Raw genomic sequence first — 14,829 nt, forward strand, 5'->3', positions numbered from 1 at the left:
CATTGCCAAGGTCGAGTATAAAGATCGAGAACAAATCACCATAACATCACAATTGCATACACCCCCGAGCCTCTAGTAACATCCTAAACTAGTCAACACTCTAGAACCACCCAAATCCCAAACATAGATAACACATGGAAAACAAGATAATCTTTCAGCTTGGTCAAGTCTTGAAAACACATATATTTTAATTTATAGTAAGGTTTCTAGTTTCCATTCCCAGTGTAAATTTTTTCGAGTTTAAAATATTACATCTTAATCCTTTTAGTTAAGCCCATTCATCTCTTCAAATTTAAATATAAAATTACCCCATTAAATCATTTCCCTAAAAATAATCAAAAGATAGATAATTATTAAAATAATGATGATTATTCTTTCCCTATAAATAATACCAATTTTATTAAAGTCAACATTTATAAGTCTAATTTCCACTATATATTCTCGTATATTAATTAGACTTAATTAAATTTCATTTAATTTAAACTAATTAATAAAATAAAATAATCGTACTCTAATTAATTATCATTATTAATTAATGACGTTATTACTATTAACAAGCATTTAATATTTAAAACTTAATAAAATTTAATAACTTTAAGATATTAATAATTTTAATTTTAATATATTAATAAATTTAAAACAATTAATAATTTAATATATTTATAAATTTTAAAACATTTAATAATTTCAATTAAAATATATTAAAAATATTTAATACTTCAAATACATATCAAAAAGCACATCTAACAATATAATCATGCGCTTTGTATTATATACAAGCATTTATTTAAAGGCCCGTCAGCCTTGGTCGTGGCTTCCCTGCGACTGCCGCAGGGCCTGTGGCCACGACAGTACTATGTACTGCCGTTGCCACCTACCTTGCGTCAGCAGCAAGGCATACTAATTGCGGACAGGTAAGGGGATGGGGTGGGGTTAATCCCCCCCCCTCCCAAATTTTAGTTTTTTTTAAAATATATATTTTTAAATTTAAATATATTAAAATTTATTCTGCTTAAAGTTTAACATCACCATTTCTTTTAATATGTAAATATAATTGAATTTAATTTTTATTATAATTTAATAAAATTAAATCCAAACATATTATTTTCTATATATAAATATAATTGCAATTTTTAATCTAATAGGAGAATTAAGTATAACCATTCAAATTTTTTTTCTTAAGGTCAAAATTTTCATTTTCAAAATCAAACCCTTCCCAGATTGAATCTAGATTTCTTTAATCTATCAAACGAGGATTCCTGATCACTCTTCTAATTTCTACATATGCTGAATATATTGACAAGCATTTAATAATTTGCAATATTGAAATATTTAAGCTTTCATCACAAAGAATTCAGATATACAATCCATAGGCACGAAGAAGACATGAAAGAATAATTGCGTAATTAATCAGTGATCAAAACACAAGACCCTACCTGAGCCTGATGCTAATATGCAATCCCCAAAAATTGCAAGAGAATTCGCTCCTCTTCAATAACTTTCTTCTGAAAATCTTTCCTAGAATTCGCCTTCTGAAATTCACTTCCAAAAGTTGTCTCCCAAAATTTCTGTTTCCAAAATTCCACAGTCCCTCAAAAATGAGCCCCAAAGTTGTGATAAGGAGTTTTCTCCTCAAATCAGGGCACTAATTGTGCGTTCACCCGAGAGGACTCCTTGCTCACAAGATTTCAACTCAAAATTAACTTTATTTATCTTTCTTTATCTTGCATTAATCTTTTCATGAACATTAAATTGAATTATTAAATAACTTTATTTAATATTCCACTTGACTTCTATTTTAATCTTTATTACTTTTAAACCCATGCGCACTTTATGAAATTAAAATAACATTACTATTTTTTTCTTATTTATCTTTTTAATTAATTTCTTTTATTTTCAACTCATGCTCGCATCACGCGATCTAGAATCTTTCAATAGTTTAATATCTTTTTTTTTTACTTTTAATTTATTATAGAAACTTAATTGATAAAAATATTTAATTAACTTAAATAACAATAATATTTAGCATTTATTTAAAAATGAACTCTAAATATATTATTATTAAATTAAATAAATATTATCACGTTCTAAATTTATCCTTAAACTTTTATCTTCAAATTTGATTCTTTTTATTTAATTAATTTTTCAATTAATTAAATATTAAAGATATCATATTAATTATCCATTAAATTAAATCATTAACTAATCTTTTTAATTAGACTTAATTAATAGAAAAATACATCAAGGACTCATAAAGCAACATACAAAAACCCATCATAGAAAAACACATACTAAATCAAACAAGAGGGTTATAATCACGAAATTACATCATTTGATGCATTCAGAGGGTACTTGACTCAGATACTTGTCCTAATTTTTAATTAGGACAATGGCTTAAAAGTTTAGGATCTAGACTTAAGAATTTATCTCCCCTCTCTTACCATTGAAATAATGCGATAGGGTACGCTCATCCTGGCAATTCAGGGAAGTCGATACCCGGTACCTGCAACTTGCATAAAATCCACGCATGTACAGACACAATATTCTAAGCTAAACAAGCAATGGTAGGAAGTGGTGCATTGTGTAGATCCCGACTAGCAGGTGACTACGACTCCCTTCCTCCTTAACCACATCATAAACATCATACATAAAGAAAACAAACACGCACACCATACACATGTAGCATAAGGTAAGTATCCATAAGAAAATACATGTGATAATAAACCATCTAACTAATCATCATCAATAACTGAAAACACTAAATAATCATCATACATGCATGAAATATAGAGCACCAAGTAATCTCATCATATAATAAACCAAATCTGAAACAATATCTAAAAATCTGAAAGTAATGCTACTAAACATCAAGTATAAAACTAGCTTAAAAGAGTTTGGCAATGATAACTGAAATGCGACTTAGGGGCAGGCACTACAAAGATCAAATGCTAAAAAATTCAAAAACTTTCATTGTATTTTCATTTTTTTGAAATTTAGTCAATGGTGCGATTTATAGGGAGGATAGCCATGTCCCTATTTTAAGCTCTTGTCCAACTAAACATACTTCTAGAATTTTTTTAGAGAAATTTAAAACATCACAGAGTTAATGCATGTGATTTGTCATAATTTTCTAAAGACTTAAGAAGACAAAGGTACAATCAAAATGTAAAAATTATAACATGCAATAATGTTGTTTTCTAGACATCTATAATTTGCCTTAAAACAAAAATCATATGGCTAGATAATTATCAGATCATCATGCAGAAACACAAATTGTTTGGCTAACACATATCCAATGTAGCAAAGAATATGCAAGGAAAATAACTGTGTCTTCGACAACAAGGAGCAAATATTAAATTAAAAAATTAATATTTATTTGGTATTTTAAGCTTAACTCTTTATTTGGTCATATTAAATTAGGCAAACAGAAGACATCAAGATCTATATCATTGCCAATTTTTTATTAATTAAACTTAAAATAAGATTAATTAAGTACCAATTGAAATGTAAAGAATTTAAAAATGTTAATAGAGTTTGTAGGATTGGCTTGTGACTCTGTGAGAAATTGATTAGATATTTATATGTCCTTTTAACACTTGATTTTTGAATAATAAGATATATCATAAATAACTTTTTGTTTGCTATGAAAAAAAAGGAAACAAATAAAGAAAATAACAATTATGTCTTTTTTAAATTTGTATCATGATGTACAAAAGAAATTAGTTATAGATCTAATGTTCCAATCATTGTCAACAACTAGTGCTACGTATAAGTTGTTTAGATATTAATGCCACACAATTTATTGCAAGATTGTAATTAATTTTAAAATGATGTATCATGTAAAATATAATTTAAACAAAGTTAGAATAGAAATTATAGTTTATATAGTAGAGAGTTCTAATTTATAAATTATGTGATTTGACAATCATTTTTTTAATAATCTTAAATAATAATAACATTAATAAATATTCACTATAATCTTAATTAAAAATATTTAAACTATATAAATTTATCAATTATTTTAATTATTTTATAATACTACTTATTTTCCTGTCTTTTAATCTCTCCCTCTCCAATCTCTCTTTCTTATATTTATAGTCTGCCTATTTCTCTCCCTTTCTACCTCTCCCTATTTTTGTCTCTTCCTCCTATCTCTTCCTCCTCCATCCCTTAACACGTCTCTCTCCCTCCTCCCATTCAGAGGTGAATCTTTGGATCTAATAGGTAAGAGACTCACTTAATGAGGGGTCATTTAAAAAAGCCAATAGACGATTTATATTGTCATATAAAGTTAGGCCTCAATCTTTAGCTTACACTATTAAACCTCTTAAGAATGAAACTTAGATTAAATTATTCAGTTTTCAATGTACTCTTTCACAATTATAACTTAATTGACTCTATAAAATTGTTATATTAATTTATTTAATAATGTATTGAAATCATATTGTATTATTTAAATATCAATGCTTTACATTGATATACATAGAGTTCCATATGAGTTAAACATCACTAAAAATAGACTACGACGTACCAATTGCACCTTATCATAAGGTGCCAGTCCTAGTTTTAAACATGTTGACACCTTAAAAAAACATATATCTTTCATTTTTTTAAAAACAAATGTTCAAGTAGTCATACAAAAATGTTCTAATAGTGGTGCACAAATGAACTAATTACTGTATTAGGTATCATTTTTATTGTTTTTACAAATAGAAATTGGAAATATCTATATTAAAGCCAAGCGTCACTTACACGTGTCATTACGTCGGCGAAAGACTCGGCTCAAATTGCATGTCCGTACCTTGGAAAAGCACTCATTGAGCGAACACCACATAAAGCTTTTTATTCAAAGAAAAAGAAAAAGCCGCGTATTAGAAGATGCTAGAAGTTCAGCAATTAATGCGATAGAAGTTTAAACCGTTTAAATATATTTTCGCGAAACTTCTTCTGAGAAGAATATTAGACGTATTTTTCTTCAGGTTTTCTTTCTTGCGGAGTAAGTTTTTTCGAAGTGGTTCTTCGTTTTCCCCTATTTCATCGGTTTTAGAGGTCACAGATTGCTTTGTAATTATTTTTAAAGCGGGAATTCCCTTTGGCTGCAGTTTGGAAGCTCGAAAACTTTGATTTTCTGTAAAAATGGGGAAGAGAAAGTCGTCAAAGAAGGCTCCGCCAAAGAAAAAGCAGGAGAAGCTGGGTACAGTCTTCAGCTGTCCTTTCTGCAACCATGACGCCAGTGTCGAGTGCAAAATGTGAGTTTTCCATGCCCTGTTTTTTCCAGCTTTTTATGTTTAGCCCCAATTTCTCTGTTAAGGTATTCCACGAGCCTCGGAACCCTGATGTTGTGTATTATTTCGAATGAATTTGAATGATTCATGCTTATTGAGGTATAGAGTGGTGTATTTAGAGTGAGTATTTGCTCTGCAGATATCCACTCACGAATCGTCGATAACTCACCCTAAAATCATGTGTGAACAAGACCTGTAGGGTTTCAACTCGAGTAATCACAGTTGTGGTCAAGGATTGTTTTTTTTTTCGTTTTTTCTTCCCAACACAATTTCCTTTCTAGGTCTTTGCTTAGATTAAGATTTTGAAACTGTAGTGGCATGTGGTTTAAGATGGTGGAGATTAGGTTTCTGTCAGACATCAAGGCCTCAAAATGACATAAAAACCATGTTTTCTCCCTGGATAAAGAGCATTACTCTTGACATTTTGCAAAATTTACATATGATACAGTGTTTTAACATCATTGACAGGGTCCTTCATGCAATGGCCTCTGCCATCCCCTGAGATTTCTTGATTCTCCTCGTGTTTTATCATCATGGCTTTTGCATAAATTACCCTCTCAGTGTTTGGAAGTCCTCGGTAGCGCTGTTAATTTTGTGCGTTTTCATTTGAGTCTCTTTTTAAGAATGTCTCAAGGATTAAGGGATTTGTTCATACTATCCTATAAAAAGTGCATTGAATCTGTTTGAGTTAAATGAGAGACTTGTGGAAGTGTCTGGTTTCTTTAAGCTTGTAGAACAATTACTCTGCTATCCAGTATAATGTTTTTCCCATTCCTTGTGGAAATACCTTTATTATCGAACAGTTGGTCTGGTTCTTTCTCATATTCTTGATAATTTACGTTCTGTAAGTCCTGATAAATTTGTTTGACTTGTAGTGATAAAAAGGATCTCATAGGGGAGGCTAAATGCCGAATATGCCAAGAGAGTTTCAGCACCTCTGTAAACGGTCAGTACATCTTTACCCACTTATTAATTGCTAGTTCCTAATATTTTTGTACATTTCTTTTGCACATTCGAGTCCATACTGAATGTTGTTTCTCCGCCTTGGGTTTCTTGTACGTGACAGCATTGAGCGAACCTATTGATGTGTAAGCTACAATAACTCAGAATTCCTATCTTTCAGAATTTTCTTTATTCTATTTGTCATATTTGAGGAAAGTTTACATAAGCAAATCTGTATATTTTAAAAATTTGTAATTTCGGAAATAATTACATCGTGTTTCACACTGATCACAGAAAATTTATTTATAGCGAGGAAGCAATTAGAGCTGGAAAGTGTACAATATAAGTATGGAATTGAATAGGAGAGCCTAATGTGTTAACTGAATGTGATTTCAGGTATAGCGAGTGGATTGATGAATGTGAGCGAGTAAATAATTCTGGATAAATAGGCTTACGTCTGCATGGATTTTTAGAGTACCGTATCCCTTCTAGACAATTTCTTTCCTGAGATATCACGGAGCACCGACCCGATCATGAAAGAGTTTTGGACAGGATACTTGTTACTATACTTAGCTGCCCTGTTTTTTCACTAAAAGTATTTACTAGCTCAGTTAACAGTTTTGTATATATTATATTGAGGTGACCATGCAACAATGGCTTTTACTCAATTTATATGTATTTCCCTCTGAATTAGATCTGCAAGAAACATAAATATGGAGGTACAATTTGCTCTCTAAGGTGTTCTATATTGTTTGTTGCATTTTCTTTTTAGTTTATGCGTATCAGATTAGTATTAGAATGCATCTAGGTTTAATTCAACGATTCTAAGTTCTACTGGGGTTCAACGAATTTAATAACAATTTTGAAAATGCTTGAACTTAACAGTTTAAAAAAAACCAAATATCGAGCAAATCAACATTTGTGCATGGTACTAAAGCTGTGATAGAGAATGTCTATGAAAGCGCAGAGATGTATTTGACGTTATGAATAGATTGAAATGTATATATTTCCAACTGAATGTGCCAAACTGCAGAGAAATAGATGCTAATTTGATAGACATGTTTAATAAGTCGTCCAAACGTTTTGATCATGACAGAAATTTTCACATCCTTTGCTTGAGAATATCTAGCATGAGGGAAATATTATGCGAATGACAATGAAATCTTTATTTTGCAACGTGAACATTGCTAGTTAATGGAAACAACTCATTTCTCCAATTAAATAATTTGTCTTAAATACAAATTCCTCGTAGGAGTTAATCTGAATACCAAAGATAATGCTAAGACGTTGTTTTATTTGACTAGGAAGAAAGTCTTATCGAACAATTAAAAATATCTAAGCAATTAGTTATCTCTTTTTGAGTGTTCAATGGGAATAATAATGTTATCGGGAAAGATGATTAGTTAGTTCATAATGTACTGATGCTTATGAGGGATATGAATTGGCCAAAACATTATGTAATGAAATTTCTTATTTATAATAGTAGGCATGCAAACATTGAGATGGTGAACAACGTTGACTGTTAGATCTATCTAAGGAAAGAAGGTAGAGATATTGGCTTTGTTAAACAACAATTAGGTAACTACATGCACAGATTTTGGGGCTGGATCATCATTTTTATGGTAATTATTCTACGACATAATCTTTGACGAAGTTTCACCTGCAACGACTCATTTGTTAAGTTCATTTGACATGTTTCCCAATCCAAGACCACGTTATTAGGTTGTGTTTCCACGTTATTAGGTTGTGTTTTCTTCAAATAAAAATCATTGCTTGTTTTGGTCTCGAAAATTCCTAGGATCAACCAAATTCATTCCTACACCTCAGACTTTTTGCAAAATCCCAAAATTTAGGAGTTTAAAGCAGTAATATATTTTACTATCCCCTAAAATGATTGTGATATGGTAAAGTGGAAGATTCGATGGAAATGAGTAAAAAGAATGTAGCAAGGATAGTACCCTCAACTGTCCTGTTTATTTGTTAACGTGACCACGTTAACATTGGCTTTCTCAATTCATGTTAAGAATCACCTTAAATTGTTTCTGCAAAACTCTAAAATCTTAAGTTATCAATTGCTGTATAAGGTGTTCAGCATTGGTTTGTCTCATTCCAATACTGGCATACAATGCTATGAAAAAAATTCGTAGTCAAGAAAATCTCTGAGTCAAAGCGACAGACCCCAAAAGATAGATGCAAGCTCATTGCATAAACTTCGTTGTCAATATGAGTTGGCCTTGTAAGTCAATTTGATAAAAGTTGATAAACAACCGTGATGCCCTTTGACTTCACATTATAAGAAAAGGTTAATCGAGTTGCATAGCGAAACATGTGCGAGGAAATCCTTCCAATGTTCATGTGTAATTTTCTCAACCATGTTTCCAATTTTGTTGTCCTTGAATAAATATCTAATATCTTCAATGTTGTGCTGCTTCTGATGTCAAGGGCTACATAAAATGATTATATGAAAATTTCAACCAAATGATAGCTATTAAATCCATTTTCACGAAACTACTTAGGAGAAAATTGTACTAGGCTTGGACAAGTTTACTCGATAATCTTGTGTAAGTTTCCTTAACGATGGTTTTCTCCCTCTTTTCTCTGTTTCACGGGTTGTCTTTCACAGATCGTTTTGTTAGATATTTGTTTTTCTCACAGTGTGAATTCACTGCGGCTGGAGATTCGATATAATTTTACAAACTCTATAAATAAACAAGTTATTTAGCAGTTAGTCTGATTCATTGTTGTTATGGTTGGGATGTAATCTATCATTTATGGTCTACATTATGATGTCTTTTAATTGGGCGTATATTCACTTCGAAGGTCCGATGGGTGAATGTTGGTGGGCTAATTGTGAACTTGAACAACCCCAATATGCAACCAAATACATGGGATAAGTGGCAGTTGGGTGTTGTTTAGGATTCGGTGCAACAAAGGATTTTACCAAATACAGTGCCTCTGTTATTACAGATTATTGAAAAGAGTATTTTAAAATTTATCAACAAATGTAGTAAAGCATTTGGTATAGCTTCATGGTTTTGTTTACTAATTGTGTCATTGTATGCAAACTAAATAAACAATAGTTCTGAGAACCATAGGAGCTATGTCCTAAACCAAGACTCCGTAACCAAGAGTAGTTGTGTATAAAGTATTCAGAACCATTTGGCTAAGTCTCATTGAGTTTGTAGAAGAAATTGAAAAAAAAAAAATTCTTACCATTTCTTTTTGAAAACACAAGATTAAACTTTATACAGTTAACTTTTAAAAATCAAAGATCCCCAAAAAGAGAAAAAAAATCAACAACCTTTCGTGCTGTTTTCAGAGATTGTTTATGTGCATTAAAGTACTTATTTAGCTCAACATTCATCAACTAATTTGACAATTCAACAACCTTTTAGTCCAATTTAAAAAACTTGCGAATGTGCATTAAAGAACCACAAAATTAGCTTTAAGTGCAACCCATCAGCAATCTAATCGGATCTGGTAATCATCCAGATTGTTACCATGCACAATCAACAAGATACCATGCACAATCAACAAGAACATGTCAAACTAATATGGAGAATTTCATACTAAACATGTTTATCACCAATTGAAATCTTAGGCTAAATCTTACAGAAACAGAACGTGAGGACTGTTTGGCCAACTTTCAATAAAGAAAAATACATTGTAACATAATCCATAGCAGGAAGACAAGTTCTGAGAGAAACTTCAAATTATTATTGTGGCTTAAACTTTCTACCTTACATTGTCATGAACTTTTGAAAATCATTTATAGAATTTCCAAGCTATTTGATAAAATAGCCGCTTACGATCTAGAATCTCTAATTAAATTTATTGAAAATTGTTTTAAGTTTTTTTTATGATGGATGCCACTTACAAAAAAAAAATCACCTCACACTGTATATTACTAACATAACCCATTAAGCAATTCTTCATTATTGATGCTTATTTTTTTAAAAATATTTCTGTATGCTAATGATAAAATTAAATCATAAAGAATAATTCAAGTTTTTAGTCAAACTGAACTATTAAGTGGGTATTTAATGAGTCGTTGCAGGATGATAAGTTATAGATCTAAAATTTCCATGTTTCTAAAGTTGTCAAGGCAAGGGTTTGCAGGAAACAGTTAAAGGGACGTGCCAAACTCTAGCCGTGGAGCAGCTGAATTTGTTGAATTTGCGGTGAAGCGACTTATTACATGTAATAGTCAAATGGCTATTGATTTTTTTGTGGGAATAAACTATGTTTCTTTGTTCCATACAATTTGAGCACCTTACATATGCTTGCATATTTTGATGTCTTTTACCTCACTGGCGACTGCATACTCTCTGAAAATCCACTCATGTTCGGCAGCTTTCTCGACGGTTGCTTTGAGTGTTGCAATCTGACACAGAAGAAAAATTCCTCTGCAAAACTCCAGTTGGGGATGTCATTCTTGGGCTGCGAGGAGGGCTTAGTTTCCATCCATCACTCATCAGATTAAGCATTGATTTTTTACTCCCAACTCTACGAGTTCCTCTTGCATTAGTTCTAGAATGTAAAACTTGTACAAGAGGTCCTCCAACTGGACTTTGCTATGTCACAGAGATCCAATTACTGGTTTCAGGAGACCTAGTCCCATGTGGCCGAGGTCCCACACCAAGACCCAATTGAGTTGGGTCAAATGGGTCTTCCTCTGTTGATGATCTAGCTGCTGATATAGGGAATTGATGGTTGAAAACAATTATCTGCAATAAACATACACCCCACGTCTGTCACATAGTGTGTCTCTTCTAGGCTTGGACACATCATAATAGTCACTCAAAGTTTTGACAGACCGGAAACTCTTTGAATTGAATTTAAAACTCTCATGAGAGGACATGTTATGAAGTCTGCCCGTGACTAATTTGGAAATAAACATTTTGCAAGCAAATGCAATTGGCAGGTGTGAAGCCATACACTTGGCAAGAAGTTATTCCAGGTGCCTGTCTACAAGTTCTTCTGTATATGGGTTTGTAGGTTCTTACATATAGTACAGTTAAAAGATTACAAGACATAGAGCATAAGCTACAAGATTTACTTCTGCCTAATTAAGATCATTTGAACAGAATTCTTCACAAACTACGTCAGGGAGCGGTAACCTAATTTCCAATTGATATAATGCTTATGCCCCACAACAAATAGGCTGCAAATATGCAAAGAACTAGTTAAAATAACAAACCTGATTAAGCTTTGTCTCTCCTTCCAATTTGGTAATACAACAATGTGGGCTTTGCAAGGACGACTCGGTCTTCCCATGCCAAGAGCAAAAGACAAAATAGGGATATGCTTCTGTCGCCTGCAGATTCAGGTGAGAACTACACAAGAAACTATCAATCTATAGAAAGAAGGGGAGAAGATTAAACATGTTGTTATTGGTTTTGACTCTGCAGTGAAAGGATTGTTGATCATTCTCCACGAGACTGGTTGTGGCCCTCTGCTAAGTCAGCATCCTTGTCATTGCACACACACATTGAAACGCTTATGAGGGGAGAGATTTACACAAGAGTCCTACGCTTTCCAGAGAGTTCTAAGAACTATCAAGAGCGTTCCAGAAGGGAGATTTTTGAACTTTTTTTCCTAATAAATTGAATTTTATCCCTTACCTTTTCTGCCAAGAGCCAATGTGAATACAGAAAACTGACTTTATTGAGATTTTATAAATCTATTAAAATTTATAAATTATAAAGAAAACATTTATGTGCAAAAAATTATTAAACCTCATTGCTAGAATGAAATGACAAAATGAAACTAAACGGATCCAAAGTTTTGGAACTAATAATAATAATAATAATTTCTACACTTTAGCTTACTTCATACGATGTTAGGAATTTTTATTCCCCTAGATTTTTCCATTGTTTTATTTGATTTTTACTATATAGTATATAGATGTGCCAACTCCCAATTAAATAGAGACACTATAAAAGCCCATCTCCCAATTAAAGAGAAACAATACAAAAGCCCATTTCTTAAAGCGACTTACTCGTGTCATGAAGAAAGCTCAAGACTAATATCAAATTGGAGAACACCACATAATGCTTTTTGAGAAGGGTCGTGGAATTCTAGAAGGCGCTGGAATCTAGACTAGGTAAAGATTAAAGAAACTCTAATTAAAACGCCAGCTTAACATTTGGTAATCCATTTTCGCAAAACTACTTAGGAGAAAATTGTAGTCGAGTTGGACGAGTTTACTTTGAGGTTTTTGATAATCTTGTGTAAGTTTCCTTAACCAGCGTTTCTCCCTCTGTTTTCTTTTTCACTGGCTGTCTTTCACAGATCGTTTTGTTAGATATTTGTTTTTCTCAGTGTGTGAATTCACTGCGGCTGCAGATTCGAAGGTCGCAAAGAGTTTGATGGGAAGATGGGGAAGAGAAAAAGGAAGTCGAAGAAGGCTCCGGCAAAGAAAAAGCAAGAGAAGCTGAATACCCTCTTCAGCTGTCCTTTCTGCAACCATGACGGTAGCGTTGAGTGCAAATTGTAAGTTTTGTATTTTTTAAATTTCGTGTGCAGCTGTGGGTGCCTTTCTTAATCAGCTTTTTGTTATTGTCACAAATTTACAAAGGCTAAACTCGTCTCAGATCACAAGTACAATTAGAGAGAGCACTGGTAACATAGAAATTCTATTTGTGCATAGTAATCAATCATTTTTGAGATTTTTAAATTTATAATTGATCCATTTTGTATACCACATTTAGAAGTACTGGCACTTTTGAATGTGCTGCTATTGACACTTTGAAATGACCATTTTTTGATTCTTAGATGCTTGATAAAATTTATAGTAGTCTTTCTTAATATTTAACAACTAACTCGTGTTTAAAGAAAACCTAAAAATCTGATATAATTCCCTTAGGATTTGTGAATTCTCCTCCTATTAATATTTTATCAATATTTACAAAGTCTTGCATTTCCAACCATGCCATCTTTTGTATGTTTTCTTCAAATTTCTCTATAAAATGGTTTTAAGGATTTGTTCATATTATTCTTAGAAAAAGATCCTTAGTCTTTAAGGATTTGTTCATACTATTCTTAGAAAAAGATCCTTAGTCTTTGCGAGTTGAAAGATACACTTGTGAAAGTTTTGGATATTTTTAATACATTTGTGAAAGTTGAATTCTTTGAGCTTGTAGAGGTTTCCTAATTAACTAAGAATTGTGTTGGTCCTTTCAAATACTCTTGTTAATTTTAGTTATGTCAGTCTTGACAAATTTGTTTGAGTTGTAGGGATAGAAAGAATCTTATTGGGGAGGCTAAATGCCAAATATGCCAAGAGAGTTTTGGTACTGCTATAAACGGTCAGTGTTGTTTTGTTGGCACGTTGAACATTAGTTCTTAGTATTTTTATACATTAAATTTTCCACAATAGTCCTTACTAAGTATTGTTTTTCTGTTTGTGATTTCTTGGACATGTGACAGCATTGAGCGAGCCCATTGATGTGTAAGCTTTGATATGAACTATACACTCTTGATTTCACTCGTTTTATAAAGAAATGAAAGCATTCTATTTCATATGAATTATTCAAAATTAATTCATAGTTGGGAAATACAAACCATGAGATAGGTCTTGAATATCAAGCCCTAATACAGTCTCTGAAAATGTTCTTAGGTATAGCGAGTGGATTGATGAATGTGAGCAAGCAAATATACATGGATAAATGGGTCAAATATGTATAGTTTCCTAGAATACAATATATCTTGTAGAAATTTTCTTTTTGAGGTTCCTTCTAATATTGAGCTGGTCAGTAGAGACATTTGGGTAGAATACTTATCTCTATACTTAGCCTTGTCTTCTTTTGTCAAAGAAGATATTTGCACAATACATAATAACTTGGTTAGTAGTTTTGTATATTATATATTGGTCATATTAGAGGGGCCTTTTTTAGTTGGTGGTTAAAAATCTCTTTACATTGGGTTTGCAGAATGTAAATATGTAGGCTCATAATGACATTCATATATTCATTTTAGTTGTAGAAGGATAATTGTCTATTTAATTATCACTATTTACTTAGAAAAAATTTCTTCAACATAAAAAATAACATTAAATGTTGTGAAAAATACAATTAAATATAATCTTTGAACTTTTATGTTATTTGAACAATTTAAAAATTAGAATAATAACTATGGATTTTAATGTCCAAAGATTGCATTTAAATCAGTTTGAACATTTGATCTATTGTCTCATTATTGTTATTTCATATCAGAAATATCTAAAAATAGAGTAGTTAATTAATTAATTTATTTTAGTATTTATTAATTCTACGTTTAATTGAGTTTATAATATTTACAAGTTTCTAATTTATTAACGGTTTAGAAGATACTAAATTGTGGCACATATCAAGTGAAATAACATCACATTTAGGTCCTCTCTATAAGAAATTCATCTCCTTAAAAGTATTGGTGGCAATGCTTCAAGAAAATATTTAGTCATATTCTTCTCCTTCAAATACACTTGTATTGAAGGGTCAAAATTAAATACACGTACACTTGGGCATCTATTTGAAGATGAAGGTTGCAATCTTTAGCTATGTAGGTGAATTTTTCAACTGTTGTTGTAGACATATGTACTTGTATTTTAAAGATAAATTTT

General features: G+C 31.6%; 2 protein-coding genes and 1 long non-coding RNA gene across 3 annotated transcripts; 2 read left to right on the forward strand and 1 right to left on the reverse strand.

The window, feature by feature from the left end:
• Positions 1–4,952: 4,952 nt before the first annotated feature.
• LOC149555127 (transcription elongation factor 1 homolog) lies at positions 4,953–6,964 on the forward strand. Its single transcript, XM_089829151.1, has 5 exons — positions 4,953–4,996; positions 5,103–5,249; positions 6,161–6,231; positions 6,352–6,373; positions 6,624–6,964. The coding sequence occupies exons 2-5, from the start codon at positions 5,137–5,139 to the stop codon at positions 6,670–6,672; spliced, it is 255 nt and encodes an 84-aa protein (XP_089685277.1). The 5' UTR covers positions 4,953–4,996; positions 5,103–5,136; the 3' UTR covers positions 6,673–6,964.
• A 3,454-nt stretch (positions 6,965–10,418) lies between these two features.
• LOC149555128 (uncharacterized) lies at positions 10,419–11,730 on the reverse strand. The gene is made up of 2 exons (XR_016365281.1): positions 11,428–11,730; positions 10,419–10,954 (listed from the first exon to the last, which is right to left on the reverse strand). It is a non-coding gene; the product is annotated as an uncharacterized LOC149555128 (long non-coding RNA).
• Positions 11,731–12,331: 601 nt separating this feature from the next.
• LOC149555129 (transcription elongation factor 1 homolog) lies at positions 12,332–14,215 on the forward strand. The gene is made up of 5 exons (XM_089833587.1): positions 12,332–12,460; positions 12,576–12,722; positions 13,467–13,537; positions 13,659–13,680; positions 13,849–14,215. The coding sequence occupies exons 2-5, from the start codon at positions 12,607–12,609 to the stop codon at positions 13,895–13,897; spliced, it is 258 nt and encodes an 85-aa protein (XP_089689713.1). The 5' UTR covers positions 12,332–12,460; positions 12,576–12,606; the 3' UTR covers positions 13,898–14,215.
• Positions 14,216–14,829: the final 614 nt, after the last annotated feature.

Source organism: Cupressus sempervirens, chromosome 5, assembly GCF_028749045.1.
Source record: "Cupressus sempervirens isolate cs-2001-9-10 chromosome 5, ASM2874904v1, whole genome shotgun sequence".
Taxonomy (NCBI): domain Eukaryota; kingdom Viridiplantae; phylum Streptophyta; class Pinopsida; order Cupressales; family Cupressaceae; genus Cupressus; species Cupressus sempervirens.

Bases quoted from the DNA above. Each gene is read 5' to 3' on its own strand.
- LOC149555127 (XM_089829151.1), top strand. From the start codon at position 5,137: ATGGGGAAGAGAAAGTCGTCAAAGAAGGCTCCGCCAAAGAAAAAGCAG. The intron at 5,250-6,160 runs GTGAGTTTTCCA...TTTGACTTGTAG, and splicing joins GCCAGTGTCGAGTGCAAAAT to TGATAAAAAGGATCTCATAG. The intron at 6,374-6,623 runs GTAAGCTACAAT...ATGTGATTTCAG, and splicing joins TTGAGCGAACCTATTGATGT to GTATAGCGAGTGGATTGATG.
- LOC149555129 (XM_089833587.1), top strand. From the start codon at position 12,607: ATGGGGAAGAGAAAAAGGAAGTCGAAGAAGGCTCCGGCAAAGAAAAAG. The intron at 12,723-13,466 runs GTAAGTTTTGTA...TTTGAGTTGTAG, and splicing joins GGTAGCGTTGAGTGCAAATT to GGATAGAAAGAATCTTATTG. The intron at 13,538-13,658 runs GTCAGTGTTGTT...GACATGTGACAG, and splicing joins TTTTGGTACTGCTATAAACG to CATTGAGCGAGCCCATTGAT.